Below are 26386 nucleotides of genomic sequence, written 5' to 3'. Positions count from 1 at the left end.
TGGACAGATATTTATTTATTCATTATTAGGGATGAAGAAGTACACAAGAATTCTCAGTAAAATACTGTAAAAGTATCAGTATCAGATATACTTTTTTGATCCCTGAGAGTAAATTGTGATTCGCACTCACTCCAATTTTAAGAATAGAGAATTATAAGAAGTGAAGATATGAAATAGAAGTATGTAAATATAAAGACTGAGCATGTTACAGTCCTGGAGGATTATTAATGTGCACCTCCTCCTGTACTGCCTTAATATGCACATTCAGCACATCCAATGCCTCAAAACATTGTTTTCTAGTTGGAGCCGCGTTTGCCTCGTTTTCAAACTGTATGCTTTGACTAAAATGAACAATGACAGCAATATAGTCCACGATGAGCAGCGCTAAAATCAACCTGCGTAGTTGTCCCTCCATTGTGACATTAGAAAGAGTCATATTTATCTTGCAAGTGTACTCTTCTTCAACGTTTGCTTTACTTCCTGGATTTTTCCCACATGGAAATTCTGACCAATCAAGAGCAGCTTTCTCACACAAGGCATTTGTGGTATCAATCAACCAATCAATCAATTTTATTTATAAAGCCCAATATCACAAATCACAATTTGCCTCACAGGGCTTTACACCATACAACATCCCTCTGTCCTTTGGACCCTCACAGCGGATAAGGAAAAACTCCCCAAAAAAACCCTTTAATGGGGAAATAAACGGTAGAAACCTCAGGAAGAGCAACTGAGGAGGGATCCCTCTTCCAGGACAGACAGACGTGCAATAGATGTCGTACAGAACAGATCAGCATAATAAATTAACAGTAAGACACAATGAGACAGAAAGAGAGAGAGAGACAGAGACAGAGAGATGCAGGACAGACGGTAATGACAGTAGCTTACAACAACATTAATGAAAGTAATAATATTATAGTTATAGTTCTGGCTACTGTGGTACAATATGTTGAAAGTATATATTAATATCTGACAGTATACATATGTGACAATAATCATATGTGTATAATAACAGTAGAAGTATGACTAATGATAACAGCAGCAGCAGGAGGCATCTGGCAGGTATGCACTGTTACAATTCAGGTACCAAGGCACTGCTGTCTTTCTCTCTCTCTGTCGTGTTCTCATGCTTTTTAAGTCTTGTAAAAAGCACTTACCTGTGATGATGCTGTTGCCAGGTGTAGATCAGATTCATTTGTCCCGCCTCAATTGGATGCGTCACATTCCTTCAGTTGTGTGCATGGAGGCACTTCACGGCACTTGAAACTGAAACTAGCATTTCCTTTGTGAGCCCTTTGACTGGACGCAGAACAGTGACAAGGTCGTAGTTCAGAGGAAGAAGGAATCAGACTGGATTATTTTTCCATGAAGATGAAGGCGTTTGTGGTGTTTTTCATCCTCACTCATGGTAAGATAACGTTCACTCTCATGACAACTCACTGTCATTTAGTCTCAGTTTGTCAGCAGTTAAGACAAAAGTTTCTCTGTAAAATTAAGAAATTTCAAAGCTGCTAAAATCAAAATAACTTATTAGATTATAGTTTTCCTTTTGGTCTATATACAGTAATGCAATATCTAAAAAGAAGCAGACACAGACCTGTTCTCATGTTTAATATGACCACTTTTCTTTAATATGTGAAATGTTTTTACTTGTAAGAAAGTATTTCTACATTATGGTGTGACTACTTCAGTAAAAGATCTGAGTACTTCCCACCTCTGTACTTTGGTACTGAACACATTTTCAGTGTTTTTAGGAGGAAGAGGGATGTTAAATTATCAATGTGTCATTCTGTCTCTGTGTATCTCAGAGTTATTCCTGGAGGTTTGTGTGAGATTAATGTCTAAAACTAAACAACTACAAATGAATTTACAGCATTTATATGTTTAAATATTTATCTAGTTTTTTGTTTATTTTTTTATATATATGTATGTGTATATATATATATATATATATATATGTATAGTGGTGGAAAAAAGTTTTCGGACACCCCATACATTTGTGAAATATTGCATTAAGAATCACTCTTAGGTCTTCAAGTGCAATTTCTTTTAGTACAGTCACAGCCAAAATACTAAATAAATCCTAAAAAAGCCATTAAAAAATTAAAATTGATTGGTTCCATAAAAATACATAAGAAATTTTGAGTATTGGGTCATTTTGGTACCAGTGATGAAGGTCGTTCTTTTTATTAAAAGACACAATTTTTGTTGCCAAGCTTTGTGTCTACATAAAGCCAGCACATTTGAAAGTTCTTCAGACACAAAAATGGCTAAAACAAGGAACCTAACGCAGGAAACACGCCTGAAGATAAAGATTCTCAGGAAGGATACAGCTGCCGCCAGATAGCCAGGAAGTGCAGATGCAGTCCTTCAGCAGTTGGATACACTCTGCAGAAATACAGACGAACCAACAGCTTGGAAGACAAACCAAGATCTGGGCGTCCAAGGGTTTCTTCAGCAAGAAATGACCGCATCCTGATCTGCATGTGCAGGCAAAACTGCCGAATGACATCACAGGAGCTTCAGCAGCAGTGGTCAAACCAAACTGGTGTCCAGTGTTCCACCCGCACTGTACGTGGCCAACTTTTAGATCATGGCTAAAGGTCCTACAAGGCTATCAAGAAGCCCCTGATCAATGAGAGACAGAGGTTAGCCCGGCGTCATTGGGCCCAGGCACACAAGAACTGGACAGCCAGGAATTGGAAGAAGATTTTGTGGTCAGATGAGTCCAGTTTCCAGCTTTATCTTCCTCCTACTAATGTGAGGGTACGCAGAAGGCCAGGCGAGCATTATCTCCAGCATGTACAGTACCTACTGTCAAGCATGGTGGAGGCAGTATCATGGTTTGGGGATGCATGAGTGCTGCTGGTGTTGGTCACCTCACTGTCTGTGATGGCACATTGAACTCTACCAAGTATTGTACCATTCTCCAAACCCACATGCTCCCTTCTGCACGTGCACTGTTCCGTCGAGGTAAAAACTGGATGTTTCAACAAGATAATGCCCCTTGCCACACATCCAAGGCCAGTAGAACTTGGCTGCAGGAGCACAGTATCCAGGTCTTAGAGTGGCCAGCTCAATCCCGGACATGAGCCCCATTGAAAATCTGTGGTGGATTATCAAAAGGTCTGTTTCAAAGCATAAACCAAAGAATTTAGAAGAATTAAAAGCAGTAATTCAAGAAGAATGGGACAAGATTACCCCTCAACAGTGTGAAAGGCTCGTGGGGAACATGCCAGCCAGGATTAGAGCTCTACTACGTGCCAATGGCAGGACTACTAAATATTAATTTGATGATGTGATGGTTTATTTATTTTTTGTTCAGTTTTGAACACATTCTCTGTTATTTGTTGACACTGATACCGACAATGTTGAGAACTGACATATTGAAACTGTCCAGAATTTAGTTTTGTTAGTTTTTCTTGTAAACAATAAACAAAACAATATAATTTATATTTGTTTGTATCTGTCTAATGCAGCCACACCTTTTGAAACACAAAAAAGATTTTTCCACAAATATTTCATGAGAATATTTGAGATTGTGTAAAATTTTAAGGGTGTCCGAAAACTTTTTTCCATCACTGTATGTATATGTGAGAACATGTAAGTGAAAGTGTCTCTGTATATATGTTGATGTCTCTGAATACATACTTTGCAATAGTTGTATTTTTTCATGTGTAAACGAACAAGTAAAAAAAATAAATACATAAATAATTTAGATATCCTTTTGTGTCTGTGTCCTCCCAGTTTCCCAGCATGCATCGAGCGTGTTGGTGTTAGAGGGGATGGAGTCTGTCTGGCTGCCCTGCCAGGTATCTGGGTTACCTAAGAACACCAAAGTGGTGTGGAGCCGCTTCGATCTCAATCCCTCAACCATCCACCAGCTTCAGGACAAATATGAGCCTTATGTTCAAAACCAGCAGTACAGCAGCCGAACCTCGATGTCAGCTGATGCTCTGAAAACTGGTGACCTCAGCCTCACTCTGAAAAAACCCCACCACTCTGACAGCAGCATCTACACCTGCACCATCCACAATGATAAAAGTGAAATTGGACGGCAAACTGTGTGGCTGCAGGTCATAGGTGAGGAACAATACCTAACCCCCCTACTGTACATACAGACTGGACAACAGGTTAGTAAGCAGTAGAGAGCAGCATGGAGGCCTGTGAAAGGTTAAGCTGTTTTCACACCGGCTATCTGAGGTTTGGTGGCCCGGTTTTTCTTCTGGTTGTCCTCATAAACTGCTAAAAACATTCTGTGACTCTGAGCAGGACACAGTACAGATTATATATATATATATATATATATTTACGAGTATATATATATATATATACGTGTGTATATATATATATATATATTATATATATAATCTGTACTGTGTCCTGCTCAGAGTCACAGGATGTTTTTATAAGAATATTATTAGTTCTATTATTTTTATTTTATCATTATTGGGTTTTTTAAATTTTATTCTTATTTGCATCTGTATGTATTTTTTTTTTTTTTTTAAGATATTTTTTAGGGCATTTTTGCCTTTAATTGATAGGATAGTGGAGCATGAAGGGGGAGAGAGAGAGAGGGACAGAGACATGCAGCAACGGGCCACAGGCTGGAGTCAAACCCGGGCCGCTGCAGCAACAGCCTTGTACATGGGGCGCCTGCTCTACCACTAAGCCACCAACGCCCCATGTATTGATATTCGGATTGTGAATTCATTATTTAATAACCCAGAATATGATTATAGTGTCTTTGAACACTGGAAATAATTTATTAAGCCAAATGTTTCAGGGAAAATTTAAATTGTGTAACTCATCAACCCGACACTCGAACGATCAGCCTCAGGTGTGACCGAATGGAAATGATAGTCAGTGATGTAAGAACTTCTGACTTTGTATCCATAATAAAAGCTGATGAGGGAAATTGTGAAGAGAACAATCTTTCTAATCTTTCTAATCTTTCTAGTCCTCTCAGGCCTCCAGCAGGGCTCAGCAGTGTGATACCCTGAAAATTCAAGCAGACCCTCTGGTCCCCTTTTCTAAAAAGGGGAACCACCACCCCAGTCTGCCACTCCACAGGTGCTATACCTGACCTCCAAGCAACACTGACAAGGTGTGTCAGCCAAGACAGCCCAACAATGTCCAGAGCCTTCAGCTTCTCAGGGTGAATCTTGTCCACACCTGATGCCTTGCTGCCAAGGAGCTTTTTGATTACCTCAGCAACCTCTGTCAGGGATATGGACAAGGGTTCCCCTGAGTCTTCATACTCTGCCTCCTCCATGGAGGTTGTGATGGCCAGGGTCAGGAGCTCCTAAAAGCATTCTTTCCACTGCTCAACAATATCCCCAGTCCTGGTCAGCAGTTCGCCTCCCCTGCTGAAGATAGCCTGAGACAAGCCCTGCTTTCTCTTCCTGAGGCATCTAACGGTTTGCCAGAACTTCTTTGAGGCCAAATAAAAGTCCTTCTCCATAGCCTCCCTGAACTTCGCCCACACCCCGCAGAGTGCTGCAGTACCTCACAGACAGCCCGTCACTCAAAAGCTGTGCCCTTAATTATGCGTAACTTCGGGCCTCGATAAAATGTAAATGGGTAATTTTTAAAAAAAAATTCACCCTCTGTACAGTTGTCATAAATGTTGAAATTAACTGTAAAGACAGAAACTGTTTTTTGTACCAGGCTGTAAACATGTTAATTTCTGTTTGAAAGTTGGGCATTTTAACATGGGGTCTGTGGGGACTGACTCTGTTTTGGAGTCAGCCTCAAGTGGCCATGCAACTGCAGTTTTTTGCACTTCCCCATTGCCTCTAATTTTTCAGTCTTGGAGGTTGCTGCTCAGTATAAATGCTTCATAAAGCATTAAAATAATTGTTTTAGGCTCATGTGAAGCTCATGTTTTTGTTTTTGTTGCCCACAGAACTGCCCACTTTCCCTGCTGGAGCCTTTGCTGTCCTGGCTGTTGTCTTTGCTGCGGGTCTAGCAGTATATTTTTGGTACAACACCATTCCAGGTATGTTGTATGTTGTCACCTGTTACCTCTGAAAGCTTCTAGTACAGTTTGTGTGTTTGTATGCAGCTGTTTCTTGTCTTCTCAGTCTCCCAGGTGGAGGTGGAAGAGGGGGTGTGGCTTGTCAAGCTTCCTTGCAAAACCAAAGTCCAGCTGCCTGATTGCGTTGTAGTGGAGTGGAGCCGCTGTGCCCCCAAGCCCATGATGATCCACAGTTATCAGAATGGCAGTGACCTGCATGTCGGGCAGGACGAGTTTTACTGCGACCGCACAAAGATGGAGAAAGAGCCACTGAAAACTGGAGACCTCAGTCTGACCCTGAGAGAACCCTGGAGTAGAGACAGTGCCACCTACATCTGCACCGTCCACTCGCACACAAAAGTCTGGATGCAGAAGGTCGTACACCTCACTGTCAAACGTCAGTATTGTAGATGGATGTCAGTGTAGGCCACTGCTCCTCCTAACTTCAGTACCTCTGCTAAAAACTGTAAAACTGAAAACTGATGTTGTGGTTTGTTTCCCTCCTAGCTGTCGTTCAGGTGGTGGAGGTCAGGGAGTGTGCTAAATCTGTCACACTGACATTCAGGCCTCATGTTAAGCTGCCTGGAGATGCAACAGTGGAGTGGTGTCGTATGGACACTGGCACACTCGTTGCAGCCAATTTGAACCAGCCTGGGAAGAAGAAAAACTCTTACAGGGGCCAACTGAATAAAAACCTGTTGCAAACTGGAGATCTCAGTCTGACCCTGATTAAACCCACTCAAGCAGACAGCGCCATATACTTGTGCACTGTCTGCGGGTACGGAGATGTCCTATTGCAGAGATTCGTACATCTCAATGTCCAAGGTCAGTACTGTCGATACAGATCGGTGGTTGTCGTAAAATCCAGGGAAATATTGTATCACTAGTTCAACATCAACAACATGAACATCTCTCTGTGGTTCATGTGCAGCAGTGTTATCAAGGCAGCAAGTATTTGAGACACACAGCTGAAGAAGTGACCCCAACTCAGGCTGTCTAACACCTTCATGCTAACACATGCTAACGGAGCAGACGGGATATGGCTGGTTATGCAGCCAGTCACCAGAGGAAAATGTTGGTATTGTTCATGTCTGCAAACCATGGATACGTTTCATTTGTACGTTTCATATGTTTCTAAATTGACACAGTTCTAATAACATGTATAGGAGCTGACATCCGGAGTTGCCACTAAACCTTAGCAACATATCACAGCTTTTTTAGTGGTATTTGTGCCAACATACCAGGGTGTCTTTCGCAACACATCACGGTTATGCATCGCTGTGTTTACAACCACGTTTGTGCAACCGAACCTGGGTGTTTCTTAGTGACACATCATAGTTTTTCCAGCAGTGACTGTGCCACCACACTTTGGTGGTTTTTAGTGATGCATTGCAGTGTTTCCAGCAGTGTTTGTGCCAACAAACTTAATTATTTTTGTAGCAATGCATCACTGCATTTACAGCAATGTTTGTGCAACCAAACCTGAGTTTTTTTTAAGCAATTCATTGTAGTGTTTCCAGAGGCAGTTGTGCCACACTATAGCACACTATAGCATTTTCAGTGGCATTTCCAGCAATATCAGTGCCACCAAACCTGGGTGTTTTTTAGTGACACATTGTTGCGTTTCCAGTGACGTTCGTGCCACCAAAGCTGGATGTTTCTTAGGAACACATCAAAGCATTTCCAGCTGCGTTTCGAGCACAGTTTCTGCCACCAGACCTTGGTGTTTTTTAACTTTGCATCTCAGAGTTTCCAGCTGCATCTGTGCCACCAAACCTGGTTGTTTTGCAGCAATGCAGTGTTTCCAGCAGCATTTCCAATGGAGATTGTGCCACCAAATCTGGGTGTTTCATAGCAACACATTGCAGCATTTCCAGTGGCATTTTAGCCACCAAACTTGGGTGTTTTTAAGCAATACATTGCAGTGTTTCCAGCAGCATTTTGAGCAGACATTGTGCCACCAAACCTGGGTGTTAACGACACATGATGGAATTTCCAGTGGCAATTGTGCGGGTATCTTAAGTATTTTTCCCAACCATCTCCAAGTGGTTTTTGTGCCTAAACCTAACCACATGAATGGTGAAGTTTCAACATAACTGCTACATAATTATGTACAAATGTCACATATGGTTTGCAGAAATGTGCAATGCCAACATTTTTTCTTGGATTGAGTTTGTTTTCTACCTTAGCAACAACTAGTGTGACATTTGCAAACAGTAAATACATTGTAAACATATACATTAGCCTGTCGGATTCAGTGTCTCTTGTTATTGTTAGAGTTGTGCTCGTCTTGCGCTCGTGTGGGTTCAGTGTCCTCAACCTGACAACCCACTTGAGATTGGAGTCTGGGCAGCACAGGGCCACGGGTAGACCACTCTCAAATATTAAATTTGGACCGCAGTACCCATTTTAATATTGTTCCTTTAAAATCCAGTGATGATGCAGCCTGAGAGAGAACTTTTCAAATCACCAGTTTTCCAGCAGTGATACTCCTTCCTCTTCTTAACCAAGTGCTAAATATCAGCCAGAGTCTCTTTCTTTAAACATCTAAATGAAGCTGTGAGGAACATTAACAGAAAGTCTTCTCTGACTGAGTGACAAAAAGCCGTCACATTAACAGACAGAAGAAGACGGTAATGTTACGTTGTCCATGTGTTGTGTCCAGCAGGAATCTGTGCTGACTGTCCTCTCTTTGCAGGGAAAGGTTTTTAAAGAAGAACGGGCCGAAGATGAAACAGACATCACAGTGAACATGCAGTTGATGAGCAGCTCCACTGAACCAGTGTAGTGTTCACTGGTTAATGTGTCTCACTTGTCTGTTGTTAAAGCTTTGATGGATCATCGCTGGATTCAGCGGGGGTGCTCTGGGGTTTTTTTCTTAATTAGAGTGTCTGTTGTGTAAAATAACTAAAGAGGGATTGTTCTGAGTGTTTTTGAATTCCCAGTTTTTGAGTTCATGTGCTTAATGTTGTGTTCACACCAAACGCCATGCTGATTTTTACCTTGCATGATTATAAAGTTGCTGGAGTGTTGGGAGTATTACACACTTTGCGAATATTCGTCCTTAACCGCTGTCCTAACGGCTGTGCTAACTAACTGGGGAAGGCAGCTAACAGCTAACGTTCACTCGGTTCATAGTGTATTACAAGGAATTGAAAAAGCTGAAAATGTCAACCTGAGCAAATATTGCAAATTTCGCACGTTTGTGTCATTGTGTTGCCTGGCTGTCTGGTCTTTGCATTAACTTTGTATGCTTTCTCACTCCCGTGTAAACCCAACATAAGTTACTGACTTAAACACACTTTAACAGTTTATTGACGTGAGCAGTGTCGGTTCAAGGTACGTAAAAAATATATAATCCATTACTGAAGACATTTACTCAAGTACTGTTCTTAAGTACAAATTTGAGGTACTTGTGATTTACTGGAGTATTTTCTTTTCATGCTTTTCAACTTTGTGTGATTTACAAATGTGTTTATTCTCATCAGCTCTTGTTCTTGTTTTATTTGCATACTTTCACTGAAGGAATATTTTTAATACAGGACTTTTATTGTGTGGTATTTGTACTTTTACTGCAGTAAAGGCTCTAAATACCTCCTCCACCACTGTCCATGTCTCATTAATAATTACTCATTTAAAGCCCCGTTTCCACCAAACCCTTTCAGTCCAGCACCTCTGGAACCAGCAGTAAGCCTTCAGACATGGTACCTAGACCCTCTGTGCGTTCAGACAGTCCTCTTAAATGTGGGCGGGGTTGTTGTCACTCACTGCTCCGTCCAGCACTCGCTGTATTTCCTCATCAGCGGTGACACAGATGGAAGTCTGCACCTGGTTTATCGTCCACAGAACGAGGCTGCACGCCCACATTTTCACAACAAAATAGAACAGGCTGCAGTGAGAGTCTCTCTCCATGGGATATTTCAAAATAGCAGCTTTGTGCATTTAGTCCTTCTCAGGCAAGCTCAGGGGTTTAGTGTTGCTGTAGCCCACAGGAAGTGAGGATTAGAATATATGACCTTCACATAATCCGCTCCAAATGAATCTATATTTTTAAAGTCATTACTAAAAGTGTGTGTCATATAAAAACTAAAGTGATGGTCAAAGTTGTCACAGTGAAATTTAAGGTGTGCTGATGGATTCACGTCATCAACTCATGCATTGAGTAACATTACAAGTTAACATTCCACCTTAAAATTTGTTTCACCCGAGAGAGTGGTGTTTGCATCCCATAAGATTCTAAAGCCACACCCTTTTTTTTTTCCTAAATTCAACCACGTGTGTTTGTTGTTGGGGAAATAAAAAGTCAATTTGCATTGTTGCACCGATGTAGTGCTTTTATTTTGAAAGAGACTGTATGTAAACATTGAATTTCCTGTGAAAACAGAAGTGTATTTTGAAAACAGACAACGCATGTAACAGGCTGAAGTTAACACTTCGTCTGAGAACTTTAACAACCAACACACCCAGGGTACCTTGGACGTCGTATGTGGACGTTGAAAGTCCATGACCAAAACATCAATATGTCGGAGTGAGAATGTGTTGGTCATTGAAGAAGCCCTGCCTTCAATTCTGGCAAACTGTGGATAAAGACTTGGGATACACACAAATACTCTGACTGAAACACTCGTCCCTTGGTAGAATTTGAAGGATCCTTGACACAGGAGCAGTCCTTTGGTCAGATTCAATGGCGTGGCCGTTTAGGTTTACCTCTCTGACTTTGAGAAGGTACCAACTGTATTGTTACTGATGTGAATGTCTCCTTCACAAATGATTCAGTCTGATGTTTCAGACATCAGCCACTAGGTGGCAGCAGCACAGCATGTCCTCAATAATGTAGGGCAGCAGTTCCCAACCTCTTTTCGTCTGGGGTGTCTTTTCTACGATATTTATTATATTCAAGACAGTACAGAACAACTGATAAACTGTACAATTAACTCAAACAGTTGATGCCATAACTGCAGGAAGTTTTTGCAAAACAATGATTTGGAGGAAGTTTGAGCAGATTAATTTTTGTTCTGTTTAATCAGAGATGACTTTTCCTGATATTTTAAGGAACTTTTTAATGTGATTCTCTCTGATTTATGTATATTTAAAATGTTAAACAATCACACATACTTAATAATCCTTTTTTTGACAAATGTAATGTTTTCTTCTCCCTGTGGCTCAGCCATTGTTCTATTAGCACACAAGTCGGCAACCTTTTTTTCTGTTTATTCATTTTTCACATTCATTGAAGACAGAGATGACATACAGAACATAACAAAACACAATATAACTCTGTATAGAACCAGTTCCATGAGAAGAGAGAGGTCATCAATGGGTCCCAAGTCTTATGAAACAGCCATGGGCGACTTCTAATAGCACAGGTGAATTGACGCATGAATTGACCTCATTAATCCACCACCATATCAGGGGGATCTTCGTGATGCATCGTTTGGCAGCTGTAATGGCTAGGCTCACAAGACCCTTTGTCCTTTGGGACGGGAGCTTCAGATCAGTCAGATCTCCCAACATTGTGATCCCAGGTGTTAAAGATATATCCTGTAACAATACATTTCTGAGGATGTTCTCAACTTCAAGCCACCACCGTCCAAGCTTAGGGCAAGACCACACCATGTGTTTGAGCTCTGGTTTACAACGGAGCAGAGAGGGGAAGAATTGGTTTTAACATGGCTCAGTCCCTCAGGTGTAAAGTAGGCCCTATGTATAAATTTGGAATTGCAGAGTCTATACCTGGTATTGATACAAATTCTCTTTGACCGCTCATTAATCTCACCCCAGCGTTTGTCTATGATCTGAATACTCAGGTCCTGTTCCCACATGACTGTTGTATTAACCCTGGAATGTTTAAACAGTAAGCTGTATATTTGTGATATGTGTTTACCTAGATTGTCGTCAGACAATAACGACTCCAATGGGGAGTTCTTGGGTCGATCTAGAGAGCCTCCTTGTTTAGACTGTACAAAATGTCGGAACTGTGAAAATCGGAAAAAGTGCATGGCTAGAATTTGGTAACTGACCCCTAAGTCCTCAAAAGACTTCAATGTGTCCCCAGGAGTCGACAAGCTTTACCATCAAAAGAGCCATTTTTGGCCAAAAAAGAAAAAATGTCTGGAGCCGCAAAACATATTTGAGCCTTGTAATAAAGGTGACACAGCCTTTTAAGTTGAATTTAACCTATCAACATCACTAATAAGATCTAAATGAGCGTTCATTAATATGTTTTAGCACAAAAAAAAAAGCTTTTTTACACCTCTGAAAATCAAATTAGCCTCATGACCCCCCGTGAAGCTTTGGCGAGCCCTATTGGATGTCGGGAACCAGCAATGTAGACCAAACACTTCTTCGTGTGTTTCACATTTCTTCTGTTAGAATTTTATTTTTTTATCAACTCTATTGAGACAGTTACGCAAGTTAACATGACACTTGTACAATCTACAACTACAAACACACCAGGTGGAGTAAAGGTTGTAATAAAAGAGATAAAGTAAAAATAAAACTTAAAAACACTGTAAGCTTTACAAGATATTTAACTTTTTAACAGCTTTTTTTTTTAATATATTCAGATATAGAGGAAATGTGTCATTTGATATCAGTCAGCTCTGAAAAGTTTGACATTTGCTTTAGAATTCAGATTTGTTAAAATAAAATTTAGTCAAATTTGAGCAAATTAATAAAAAAGAACTGCCAACAGAGATTCCTGTCATATTCAGTGAATCCAAACAATACATTTTTCTCAAGTAATAAAATAAAAATCCACAGTTATATGTGGGCAGTGATGATGTGAGAGGAATACTGTAATTACAAAATGCTGCACAGCAAAACTTATAAACTTATACGAACATAAACTTATCACGCTGGAACACCGGAGGAAACTGTTACTGCTCCTGGACTTCACAAACACTTTAAGGTTCAGAAAAAGTCCTTTGTGGTCATTCCACCTTAAGAGAGTCCACAGAGCTTCTCGCTGACCTCCCACAGTTTCCGGGCCATGTTGTCGTCTCGGGCCCGGGCGCACACTTCCTGCATGGCGCAGCAGGAGAAGTAACGTCCGCTCAGAGGTTCGATTCCCTCCTGCAGGGAGCAGTGCAGCGTGGTCTGAGCTCCAGCCTCGGGGTCCAGGAACAGCAGCCGCGCTATGGGCTCGATGAAGACCTTCTGCCACAGGCTGACGTGACGGGACAGCTCAGTCCGAACCACACCTGCAGGAGAGCACAGACACACCCGGTTAAAATACTGAGAGCTGTAGAAGACTCTCAGACCTCAGCGTCACAGTTAATAGATCAACTTCACGCTGAGCTTTGTGTCAATGAAAACAACTGTGGGTTCAAAGGTTCAAGTCTGATGCACGTGGGACCACACCTGACATCACAGGTGTACTCTACCTCACCTGTGACCACGCCCACAGGTATTTTATGGTGTTGTCAAACCAATGTCCTTAAATAAGACAACAATAATATCCCAGTGTCCTCAAACGAGATAAAAAATAAAGTCCCAATGTCTTCAAATGAGACAACAATAAAGTCCCACTGTCCTCAAACGAGACACTAATTAAGTCCCAATGTCCTCAAACGAGACAATAATAAAGTCCCCATGTCCTCAAACGAGACAATTAAGTCCCAATGTCCTCAAATAAGACAATAATAAAGTCCCCATGTCCTCAAACGAGACAACAATAAAGTCCCAATGTCCACAAACAAGACAATTAAGTCCCAGTGTCCTCAAGTAAGACAATAATAAAGTCCCCATGTCCTAAGACGAGACAATAATAAAGTCCCCATGTCCTCAAACGAGACAATTAAGTCCCAATGTCCTCAAATAAGACAATAATAAAGTCCCCATGTCCTCAAACGAGACAATAATAAAGTCCCCATGTCCTCGAACGAGACAAGTCAAAGTGTCCTCAAACGAGACAACAATAAAGTCCCAATGTCCACAAACAAGACAATTAAGTCCCAGTGTCCTCAAGTAAGACAATAATAAAGTCCCCATGTCCTCAAACGAGACGAGTCAAAGTGTCCTCAAACGAGACAACAATAAAGTCCCAATGTCCACAAACAAGACAATTAAGTCCCAGTGTCCTCAAGTAAGACAATAATAAAGTCCCCATGTCCTCAAATGAGACAATTAAGTCCCAATGTCCTCAAATAAGACAATGATCAAGTCCCCATGTCCTCAAACGAGACAATAATAAAGTCCCCATGTCCTCAAACGAGACGAGTCAAAGTGTCCTCAAACGAGACAACAATAAAGTCCCAATGTCCACAAACAAGACAATTAAGTCCCAGTGTCCTCAAGTAAGACAATAATTAAGTCCCTATGTCCTCAAACAAGACAATATTAAAGTCCCAATGTCCTCAAACAAGACATGTCCACAAACGAGACAAGTCCCAGTGTCCTCAAACGAGACAGCAATAAAGTCCCAATGTCCTCATTGTAAACACCTGAAATAGTTGCTGTCACGTTGAAGTCGTACAGGAGTTTCTGACTCGCCCTTGGAAACATACAAACATTAATCTCATACATGAATGCACACTGCATTCTTGTCAGATTCTTTCCAGTGAACGAAGTAAACATGTCAGAGATTTAAGCATTTAATTAGAACTCTGGGTTTGGTTCTTCTTTGTGTTGTTGTTAACACGTGTCTGCCAATGTGATTAAACTCACCTGTTTTTAATGTGCTCTGTCAATTTGCATTTGCATTAAAAAGTGGAAACAGTGGAAGTCTGATATATAAAAAGGCCATTTCCTGTCTCCAGCTTGTTTTAAACTTGGCTGCCAAGTTTCAACTAATTCCACGAGACTGGTGTTCGTATGCAGTGTGAAAGAAAATGAGCTTTGAGTTATTTATTCTTATTTTATTATTTATTTTATTTTACTTATCATTATTATTATTATTTTTAGGTACATTGTCATGTTGTTACATTATATCCATAACGTGATGCCAAACCATGTTTCTTCTCCTAAAGCTGACCTACAAATCTTAACTTTAAGTACGTAACGTGACGACACCCAACCACGTTTCTTTTTCTAAACCTAACCTACATAACATTCCTTTCCTGAACCTAATGTACGTAACTTTACGTTAAGTATGTAGCCTGACGACGCCCAATCATGTTTCTTCTCCTTCTCCTCCTCCTTATTTGAATCCTTAAACCTAACCTACATAACATTTACTTTAAGTACGCTACCTAACATCAAATACGTAACATGACAACACTCAACCATGTTCCTTTTTCTAAACCTAACCTACGTAACTTTACTTTAAGTACATAACTTAATGTTAAGTACGGAATGTGACAATGATCAGCCATGTTTCTTTTCCTAAACCTAACCTAAATGGCTTTACTCTCCTAAACCTAACCTATGTAACTTTACGTTAAGTACATAACCTGACAATGCCCAACCATGTTTCTTCTCTAAACCCAACCTACGTAATTTAATTCCCCAAAACCTAACCAGCGTACCTTTATGTTAAGTACATGATGTGACGAGACCCAACCATGTTTCCTCTCCTGAACCTAACCTAAGTAACTTTACTTTAAGTACGTAACTTAATGTTAAGTACAGAACGTGACAACGATCAGCCGTGTTTCTTTTCCTAAATAACGTGAGGTACATACTGTGACGACACCCAACCATCTTTCTTCTCCTAAACCTAACCTATGTAACTTTAAGTACGTAATTTAATGTTAAGTATGGAACGTGACAACGATCAGCCGTGTTTCTTTTTACTAAACCTAACCTACGTAACTTTACGTTAAGTACATAACCTGAGAACGCCCAACTATGTTTCTTTTCCTAAACTTCACTAATGTAACTTTACTTTGTTAATTAACGTTAAGTGTGTAACGTGACAACAACCGACTATGTTTTTATACCTTAATCTAACCTACGTAACTTTACATTAAGTACATAACCTGACAACACCAAACCATGTTTCTTTTTCAAAAACCTAATCTATGTAACTTTTCTTGAGTATGTTACTTAACGTTAAGTACGTAATTTAAAGACACACCATGTTTCTTTTCCTAAACCTAACCTACGTAACTTTACTCTCTTATCCTAAACTAAGTAACGTTATATCTAGTACGTAATGTGACGATGCCCAACCATACCATATATTTTTTTCCCAAACCTAACCTATGTAACTTTGCGTTTAAGTATTTAATGTGACAACACACCAATCACTTTTTTTCTCCTTAGCGTAACCTGGTTAAGTTAATGTGAAGTACTTTTGTGACAACGACCAACAATGATTCTTTTCCTAAACCTAGTCTAAACAGTAGGGGTGTGAATTTATTAGCTATCATACAGACAATTGTATGTGTATTTTTTTTAAGATATCGTACAGCTGTTATATGCTGATGCATGATGTACGTAGCAATGTTAATGCAGACATATTTTCTGCCAGTATGGAGACTTATAAAGGCATTTACATCTCCGGGACCTCAAAAAAGACGTCACTCTTCCTGTAAAAGTAATTCAGACAGCGACTACATTTCCCTCAGACAGGTATTTGGCCTGTTCTTCAGGTAATTTGCAGGGGTTTGTTTGGTTACCTGGGTGGACGCTGTAGCAGGTGACCTTGGTTCCTTTCAGTCTCTTGGCGAGCTCATGGGTGAAGAGCACGTTACACAGCTTACTGTTGCAGTACGCCTGGAAGAACTGCCAGCTGTACCTGCCGGTGCCCAGGTGTCCGGTAGCTGCCAGAGCCTGAACACAACACAAACACACACACAAGTTCATGAAAACACAGAATCACCTGAGAGATCACGAAGTCAATGCTGAGCACAGGTGACATGGTGTGATGATGTAACCCGCCCAGCCTCGAGCTGTAGAGGAGGAATGTTCCCTGCAGAGAGCACGCAGGTGTGAAAGAATGTCTTTATGTGACAGAGGCAGTATGACATCAGTCACAGCAAACAAAACCTGAAACATAACAACCTGTTCTGATGCTGAATAATCTGCCGTTTCTCATCTGTGATGTAATCATATTTTAATGATTCAGTTTGAATCAGAGCCAGGAGCAGAAGACAAGCTGTACCTTCAGGTTTAATTACATCAACTGATGGAAAGGAGCTTGCTCTGCAGTAAGATGTCTCCTGTGACTGATACATGATTCTATCTGACATTAGATTGTTTATACTGATGAAATATCAGCACTGAAACGAGCTGCAAGTTAAAAACAGTTGATTCACTTGGTAATTTAATTCTTGAAATGAGCTTAACTACAGAGTGAAACTCTAAAGGTGTATTCAAAACAAACACAAAGCGAATTTTTCACGCGGCCCGAACACATGCAAAGTCAATGTAAAGATACAAATGGACATGAATTCGCGCTGTGTGAAGATGTTTTAACTTGAGTGAAAAATTTGTGTTACGCTGTGTCATGAAAGCCTGTAAGTCTTGAGATTGTCCTGATGGCCCCAAGAATCTGTGGTCACCCGGATACTCTACGAGCCAACATCAGTACAGAGACAGAACAAAAATGGAGCGACAGAATGCCATGTCTTTGTGACTTGATTCCAGCTATAGCTCGTACTTTACACCGAACCAAGCTAACCCTAGCCATAGCGCTAATTATTATCCCACACTGGCTAGCTAACGGCCGTCACTCTGATTGCACTCATACAGAGATTACCCCTGATATCAGGATGGCGCCATCATGACAGCGTAGCGCCCACTCTCTGCTTCCCCCTGGTTAACACTGTTCAACACATTCTCAGTCCGACCTCGTCACATATTGACGTTTGGTCATCGACTTTCCACGTCCATATATGACATGCAAGGTACCCTGGGTGTGTTGGTTGTTGACGATCTGGGACGCAGAGTCAAGTTCAGCTGTTACATGCATTGTCTGTTTTCACAGGAAATTTAATGTTATCATACTGTCTCCTTAAAAATAAATGGACTACATTTACTACGTAGGCAATAGAAGCATGTGGGTAGGTTTCGCAAAAAAACTGTAACGGCAACCAGCTGCATATCATGCCGACGTTTAAGGACGCCTTTTTCATTGGTTTCTGATGCTGCAAGTCACTGCCCAAGCGCTGGATTTCCATGACTTTAGAGTGAGACCGGGCTCCACCGTTAGCTTTGTAAGCACTGCTGCCGTTGTTAGCACTGTTAGCTGCTAGCTGCCGGCTCAGTGACTTCCATGTTGAGAGCCGTGTGCAGACAACTCATACACTCTGAATACTGTGTAGAGCTCATATAAGCAAAGTTATGAGAACTGTTGTATTTTGAGAGGTAAAAACTGAAAACAAGAAAATTAAAAGAGGACATTCAGAAACAAAGAGGGAAGTTAAGAATGGAAGATAACGACATTTTATCTCAGATGACAACAAATGAAATTCCTTTTGTTCATATAGATAGATTCTCTCATTTTATCAGTATATTTTTAGTTTTTTTTTACTTTACGTGAACATTACAGTGTCATATTTTGTCGTGTACCCATTAAGAAGTTGAACTATAAACACTAAAATAAGTGTGACTCTGAACGCATCACTGAAGTGTGTGGTTGTGTGTTGTCTCAGTGATTCACCTCCAGGTCGATGTGTCCCCAGCGGTGAGCCATGGAGGACAGAGTGACCACTCGTCCTCCCCCGCCCTCCTTCAGACGGTCCAGCAGCAGGTACGTCAACAGGAAGTGACCCAGGTGGTTCACCCCGAACTCGATGCCGAAACCGTCTTCTGTCCGCCCATCAGCCACCAGACCTGCAGGACAGACGGATTTACATTTAAAGAGTGTTTCAGGCATCATGACTGCAATGGACATTTGTTTTTCCAGCAGTGTGTTTCCCTTCATGTTAACCTGAACACAACGAACCAGCCGTCTCTTTGATGCCTAAACATTAAATCACAGAGGGCAGCCGTCACTTTAACACAAGACAGGACATGTAAAAAAATATATGTATATACATAGATATAATAATAATAAGTAAAAATATAATTTTAATGATAATAATATTAAAAAAAATAATAATAGGTATTTATATTATGATCATTATTATTATACTGATACTATTAAAAATAATAAAATAGCATCTAGCTGACACACTTGTTGTTTTTTTTATTTTTATTTTTCCTTTTTCAAATTTCATTCTGAAGTCATGTGTCACCAAAAGGAAATTTTTGGGCTATTAATATCCATTCTTGTCAATATTTCTGTTTGACATTTAAAAATATTCATAAAAAATACCAAACTGTAAACATGAAAACAAATTTAAAAAATATTCTTTTTTCATAAATTATAAACTAAATTAATTGTTTTTGATTTTTTTATGTGTTTGTTGATAAATTTTATGTGTTTGTTTGATAAAAAATATTATGCATAATTATGAAAATATTGTTATAATATTATTGGTGGATGTGGTTCAATTAAATTAGCAAAAAAATAAATAAAAATCACTTAAATACATTAAAAAGTAAAAAGAAAGTAAAATATTAAATGTTAAAATTTAACCAGCTCTGCTGCTCTGGATTTTACAGAAGCACTGAACATGCTCCAAGAAAAAATGTTAGCATTGTTTTTCTGAATTAATGAGAATATTATCTCGTTAATTCAGGAAAGGTGCAGATTTTTTTCACAAGTGAATGCATCACACTTTCACAGGACTCTCCCCGTTTGTCTTGAATGTAACTCTGGTGTCAGTCGTGTCACCTTGAAGAAGACAATAGATCTTCGTCCCTGTGAACATTTTGTTCTGTTAAACGTGTGACGATTGATGCATTCCACATCAGGTGTGTATTGCAACCGCTGAGTTACACACTAAGTCACAGGTACAGTGCACGCAGTACAAACAACTGCATTCCATCTCGTCGAGATAATCTCAAGGTCATCTTCTTGTGTTTGCTGGCTCACTGTCATGTCTTACCGGGAAATTTCTTTCACCTGAGTTTTTCCTTGCAATGACATGTCAAAATATCTGCAGTAACAGAGAGTCTTTTAACTGTGCTTAATCAAATTACTTCACAGGTAAGTTTCACTCATTAGTCATGCTGCTGTGATCAACAAAAACACGTGGTTGGATTTAAGAAAAAAGAACAGGGTTTGGCTTTATAATCTGACAGGACTTGAACACTGCTCTCCTAGGTGAAAGTCGATGTTTGTTGGACCCATCTGACACCGCAAGCCACTGCCCAAGCGCCAGATTTTGACGACTTCGGAGTGATACCAGGCTCCCAAATGACATAGTGTGCTAGTATGTGGAGCATACCATGCTAGTGACGTATAGTTACATCACATTAGGAATAAACATACTCATTTCAAGGTTTTCCAGACCAAACCATGTTCTTTTGTTGCCTAAACTTGAAGAATCTTTTATCTACTTTCTACATTTATTTTGAAAAAGACTGTATGCATTTAACAAGCAGAAACTGTACATTTCCTTTTATTTTGAAAAGACACAATGCATGTAATGAGGGTAAATTGACATACTGTCCCTGAGTGTCCAAAACGAATGCAGGAGGGTACCTTGAGTGTCATATTTACACATGTGGGGCCACTGACTAAGCGTCGATATTTGACGTGTTGGGAGAAAGAATGTGTGACAGTGCGTGCTGTTAAAGATGTGATAGCCACGAATGTTGTATCAAAATAAACCTCATACATCAAGCTGTCAGACAAACGAGAGCAGTACAGTGCTGGCCCCGAGCCACAGGCGATATATATATAGGTGAATGCTAAGCGCGCCGGCATCCATAGGGGGCGCCACAAATGGGGGAAGGAAAAAAATCAATCACTAATACCAGCACTACTATTATTTTGAAATATGACAAAAGGTCATAACTACATAACTACATAGCAAAGCCTACTAAATAATAAAGACGCCATTTTTCTGGGTTCCTGTCGCCCCCGGGCCCCCCCCCCCTCCCCAGCTCACGACACGTTACCTGCTCTCTGGGGTCAACACATTCTCACTCCAACCTCGTCCCATACTGACGTTAGGGCACCAAATGTGCCAGAGCCGCTACTGCTGCAGTGCAAAGTACAATATTTCTCTGTGAGATGTAGTGGAGTAGAAGGAGAAAGTAGCAGAAGACAAGTGCTTCAAAACTGTACTTAAGAAAGGTGCTTGAGTAAATGTACTCAGTTACTTTAAACTACTGGTTAGTTATATATTTTATTACCTACTGAGATGGTTCAGATTGTACTCTAGTACACAGCTGACAATATTTATGACCACCGCAGTTGTTCAACGTTGTTCTTCAGGTTCAGGTTTTGATCACATTCTTGTCTCACTTTTAAAAAATAGCATAAAATTTGTCTTTCTGTAACTCTGTGTGTGTGTGTGTGTGTGTGTGTGTGTGTGTGTGTGTGTGTACCTGCGTTGTTGATGAGCAGATCCAAACTGGACTCATTTTTCAGGAATGTTTCGGCGAAGCAGCGAACAGACTTCAGACTGGCCAGGTCCAGCTGCATGTAGAGGACGTCAGTACTTCCTGTTTGCTGGAAGAAGATCATCAGGTCTGTCAACAGGTGAAGACTATGTTGGATATCTACTATAATCAGTGGTGGACAGCATTGAAGTAAATTTACTTGAGTACTGTACTTAAGTACATTTTTTGAGTATCTGTACTTTATTTGAGTATTATTTTTGGGGGATACTTTTACTTTTACTCCACTACATTTGAAGGACAAACGTACTTTTTACTCCACGACATTTGAAGGACAAACGTACTTTTTACTCCACGACATTTCTATTGATGCTCTCGTTACTCACTACTTTTGCTCTTACGACAGCTGAAGAAAATAAACTGTTTCTGCTGATTCACGCGCGGTTTGTCTTAGCCGTATTGTCGTACCTGTACTATGTCAAGCTTAAAACGAAACTTAACTTTGGCGGTTCACATCCACATCTTGCAATAGCGGTGTTGATGGCTTCAGCAGCGATGGAGGAAGAAACCGACGGAGAAACTCCCCCCGGCCCTGAGCATCCGTGCCCATATCTAAAGCCCACGTTCAAGGTTTTTGATACTTGAAATAAGCAGAAAAATCTGCCAGTGGAGCAAGGTTTTTTTTCTTATTACAAGCACTGGCAGATTTTTCTGCTTGTTTCAAGTGAAAATTAGCTTGAAACAAGCAGAAAATTGTCTGAACACAAGTTACATTTTTGGTGATGTGTCTTATTTCAAGTGTAATGAGATTTGTTTTGAGTGGAAATAAGACGAATATTCCTGGTAAGATTTTGAGTTTTTGCAGCGTATACTTCATGATGTGTTCAAATGCAACTACAAGAAAAGGAAATTTGGGTTTTGTGAGAAAAATACAGTTGGGGGGGTGAAATTTGTTTTCATTTGTTGATGAATGCAGCTGAGTTTGTGTTCTAAGGCTTCTTAACTTTATTTGTTTATTTTTGAGCTATAAACATTTCTGTAGCAGAATCACATCAGAATGACAACAAAGCTACATTCCTTTCCTGTATTACCTGAGATTTTGTTTAAGTACTTTTACTTAAGTATTTTTCTAAGCAAATACTTTAGAACTTTTACTTAAGTAATATTTTGACTGAGCTACTTTTACTTGTATTGGAGTAATATTTGACAAGGAGTATCTGTACTTTTAGTGACACAGTAGTGAAGCTGTGTACTCTGTCCACCTCTGACTATAATTAGACCACAGACTTAATATGAAGACTAGAAGTCATACATATTTATATATCTTCTGTCTCGTCTGTGTCTCGCCTTTGCCTTGTCTTGTGTGGCGATCAGCAGTGATGTGGTGGTTCACTTTTACACTGTGATCTGTAGCCTATAGTTCGGCTTTAGCTTCTAACTATCTTTGTCTTTTTAACCTGTTGTTGCTGCTGAGTCAGTTTGACATCCTGGATATATCCTTCAAACACAGACTGTAGACCCCTCTGTCTGCTTCTCTCTGGAATCACTCTTTCATTTCTCCAAAAATATGATAATATTTCTTCATGGAGTGCAGTTAGTTACAGTGTGGGCTCCATGCTTACTCTGACAGACCATCACAAGGGGGCGGAGCTTCGCAAAGGGTCATCCTTCTTTTTCGTTCTTACCTTTGTTATATCTGCGATGGCAGTCTCAGCCTTGTCCCGGTTTCGGCAGGCCAGGATCACTCTGGCTCCCTTCCTGGCCAGGTGCAGCGCCGTGGCTTTCCCGATACCGGTGTTTCCTCCTGCAGCAAGAACACACCAACAAAAACAAATGCTGAAACATTTCAGATCTGTCGGTCAGTCTGTCCATCACCACTGTGGTCCAGACTAAAGCATCTCCACAACTATTGTATGGACTGGCACAAACTTTTATGCATTGAGACGAGAGGATGAATCCTTATTACTTTAGTGATCCTCTGTGATTTCCAGCGGTAAAATAAAGACGTTGTATCACTCTCTTCAAAGCCAGACTCCACTGAGAAAAACATGTGATTTTACTTTGCTGAAGGTTTGTTCGAATTCACCAAAGTCACACGATGACACAAATTAACTAACTGATTGAAGCAGCTTCAGACCAGCAGCTTCTGTGTTCAGCGAAGTAAAATTACTGTTTTTCTCTATGGAGTCTGGCTTTGATGAGAGCATCAGTGGGGAACTAAAGCTCTGTCGAAACAGGCTGTGAGACGGAAAGATAAAGCAGTGAAAATGCTCTCAATGTAGCGTACACTTAAACTGACACTGGTTGTTTCAGATGGGACTGTTTTTAATTGGCTAAAATATGTTTTGTTGCTGCCCCTGTCCACAGCAGTACATTGCTTAGCTTCTGTATCGGACTCGAGTCTGCTTCTCCAAACTGGGGGTGTGCAGACTGACATCTATCATGTAATATACTGTCTATGGACCCCATACAACCCCACGTCAAAAAATCAGAGCTATCCCTTTAAGTCAAACATACTAAGTGAAAACTACGACTTATTGAGACTTTTTTTTTGGAGAACAAGTCAATTTATGATCGGAAATGTTGAAATAAAATATCAAAATTATGAGATGGCAAGTCAAAGTTTTCAGACTATGAGAAACAAGTCAATGATTGATCGGTACTGCATGTGAAAAAGCCAATAAGATCATCAGTGGCTACTCATATATTTGGTCTCTTATTGCTAAGTTGGGTATAATGTTGATTTATCTGTGTACTATGTTGTATTTCTATAGCTGCAATATGGGTGTAGGGCCCGAGACAAATTTCCAACTCTGTGGGACAAAAAAGTTAATCTTGATCTGGATCTTAATTTTGAATTAGTATCTCTGTGTTTGATTTAGAAAGTCAAACTTTTACTTTACAGGTAGATCATCCTATCGTCCTATCGTAGCCACTGTGTCAGTTTTATACACCAAATCATCAGTCTTACACTGTAATTTAATGACTTGTCTGTTTTATTGTGAAGCTCATGTGAGGCAGACTTTGAAAAGCTGCTTTGAAAACCAAAGCTGTTCATGTTTAACTGTTTCAGCTCTAGTTTTAATGTGTGTATTAATTATTCCTTCAAAATATCATTTGTAAAAGGCTTTTCTTGGTTATTACATTCAGAAATAATATGTTCCAAGAGTCATTGATTTTCAGTGTCTGTGTGTACTTCTTGTTTTGCCTGTAGTGCGACGGTAATAACAGACAGACAGACAGACAGACAGACTCACCTGTGATGATGACGGTCTTGCCGGCCATCGCTGCGTTTCCTTTACATTTGGACCTTTTGAAGAGAGTCTGTGTGAGGAAGATGTATCCTCCCAGCACCACACCGGCCAGCAGCAGAAGGTGAAACATGGTTAGTAAGAGCTGTCTGATTCTTTACCTGAGAGGAATCACTGCCTTTTATAAGCTGCACACCTGCAGGGACTCACCTGTCCGACCGGCGCTACCTGCCTGAGGCGCACGGTGAGTCGGTCCGGTCCGACCGGCTCTGCTGAAGGTGCTCAGTCATCCCCATTGATGTTCAACTGAAAGTCCCGCTGCAGTTTGATCTTTCACCTACTTATTCACCCACTTCCTGTGGACACCTTCAAAATAAATAATTATTTTTTGTTTGTTTAAAAATGTGGAAAACGGAGAAAAATCTAAAGGTTGATAAAATGTTTTTTTTTCTTTAACTTAAATTTAACATTTCAATATTAATATTAAATTAAAGTTATTAGTAGATTTTTTTTGTCACTTTTCAAACCAAAGACACAAAACGGATAAATAAAAAATAAGATCCAAAAATAAATTCAACAAGACACAAACCAGTGAAACAGATTGATATCTGATATATTTGATATATTCTTCTAATCTTTATTTAGAGAGTATTTAGATTCTTCCCATAAACATAGCTTTACTTCCCTTTGTGTCTCACTATGTCAAAAACAAGTATGCTGTTGTGGGGGGAAAGTGGGACTAATTACTCAGGGCCCTGGTAGGAGGGGGGCCCTGAGTAATCTGGAATTAAAAGTTTGGTTTTGTTTGCATTTTTTTAAATTTCTAAGTAAGTAGTCTATCCATCCATTATTGTCTGCCTATCCGGGGCCAGGTCACCAGGGCAGCAGGCCAAGCAAAGCACCCCAGACATCCCTCTCCCCAGCAACACTTTCCAGCTCCTCCTGGGGGACCCCAAGGTGTTCCCAGGCCAGATGAGATATGTAATCCCTCCAGTGTGTTCTGGGTCTGCCCCGGGGCCTCATACCAGTGGGACGTGCCCAAACACCTCTAACAAGAGGATCCTCATCAGATGCCTGAACCACCTCAACGGACCCCTTTCGACACGAAGGACCAGCGACTCTACTCCAAGCTCCTCCTCACCCTATCTCTAAGGCTGAGCCCAGACACCCCACGGAGGCATTTCAGCCGCTTGTATCTGTGATCTCATTCTTTTGGTCACTACCCACAGCTCATGACCATAGGTGAGGGTTGGGACATAGATGGACCAGTAAATCGAAAGCTTTGCTTTCTGGCTCTGCTCCCTCTTCACCTCAACGGTGTGGTGCAGTGCCCGCATCACTACAGAAGCCGCACCAAACCACGATCCATCTCACGCTCCATTCTACCCTCACTCCTGAACAAGACCCCGAGATACTTGAACTCCTTCACTTGAGGCAGTAAGTTTCCTGCAGAGTTTCCGGCAGAGAACCATGGCCTCAGACTTGGAGGTGCCGACTCTCATCCTGACTGCTTCACACTTGGCTGTAAACCGACCAATAAGTAACGAGTGCCATAATTAAGTTAAAATTGGCTGAATAAATGGGTTGAAAGACTGAACTTTGTTTAAAGAAATGGTAGAAGATCTCTGAGGCTGCTCTCAACCCATAAAGGCGTAAAATGGTTTAGTCTACCCCTGCACTATTCGTCTTTAAACGCAGCTAAAGCCCAGTAAGTGAATGATTACGCTGATGATGCACAAACGTTCACTGTCATGTCTTTTCCCAAGACAGCAAT

The 26386-nt window shown here is 40.5% G+C and overlaps 2 protein-coding genes across 4 annotated transcripts; one reads left to right on the top strand and one right to left on the bottom strand.

Moving 5' to 3' along the window:
• Positions 1–1293: 1293 nt before the first annotated feature.
• On the top strand, positions 1294–9693 carry LOC125900774 (uncharacterized). Its single transcript, XM_049595991.1, has 6 exons — positions 1294–1408; positions 3748–4083; positions 5909–6001; positions 6087–6416; positions 6527–6844; positions 8718–9693. The coding sequence occupies exons 1-6, from the start codon at positions 1366–1368 to the stop codon at positions 8729–8731; spliced, it is 1134 nt and encodes a 377-aa protein (XP_049451948.1). The 5' UTR covers positions 1294–1365; the 3' UTR covers positions 8732–9693.
• Positions 9694–11214: 1521 nt separating this feature from the next.
• On the bottom strand, positions 11215–24935 carry LOC125900641 (dehydrogenase/reductase SDR family member 13-like). 3 transcript variants are annotated; one of them, XM_049595770.1, is made up of 7 exons: positions 24824–24935; positions 24619–24725; positions 23047–23165; positions 21350–21473; positions 18567–18739; positions 16582–16735; positions 11215–13221 (listed from the first exon to the last, which is right to left on the bottom strand). In XM_049595770.1, the coding sequence occupies exons 2-7, from the start codon at positions 24644–24646 to the stop codon at positions 12962–12964; spliced, it is 858 nt and encodes a 285-aa protein (XP_049451727.1). In that variant the 5' UTR covers positions 24647–24725; positions 24824–24935; the 3' UTR covers positions 11215–12961. The 3 variants fall into 3 exon arrangements, with proteins under 3 accessions (XP_049451727.1, XP_049451728.1, XP_049451726.1); XM_049595771.1 differs by having other exon boundaries at positions 24619–24685; positions 24823–24925; XM_049595769.1 differs by lacking the exon at positions 24824–24935 and having other exon boundaries at positions 24619–24816.
• Between the last annotated feature and the right edge of the window lie 1451 nt (positions 24936–26386).

This window comes from Epinephelus fuscoguttatus, linkage group LG14, assembly GCF_011397635.1.
Source record: "Epinephelus fuscoguttatus linkage group LG14, E.fuscoguttatus.final_Chr_v1".
NCBI lineage: Eukaryota > Metazoa > Chordata > Actinopteri > Perciformes > Serranidae > Epinephelus > Epinephelus fuscoguttatus.
The sequence above is the reverse complement of the archived record's forward strand: the minus strand, read 5'-3'. Positions and strand labels throughout refer to the sequence as shown.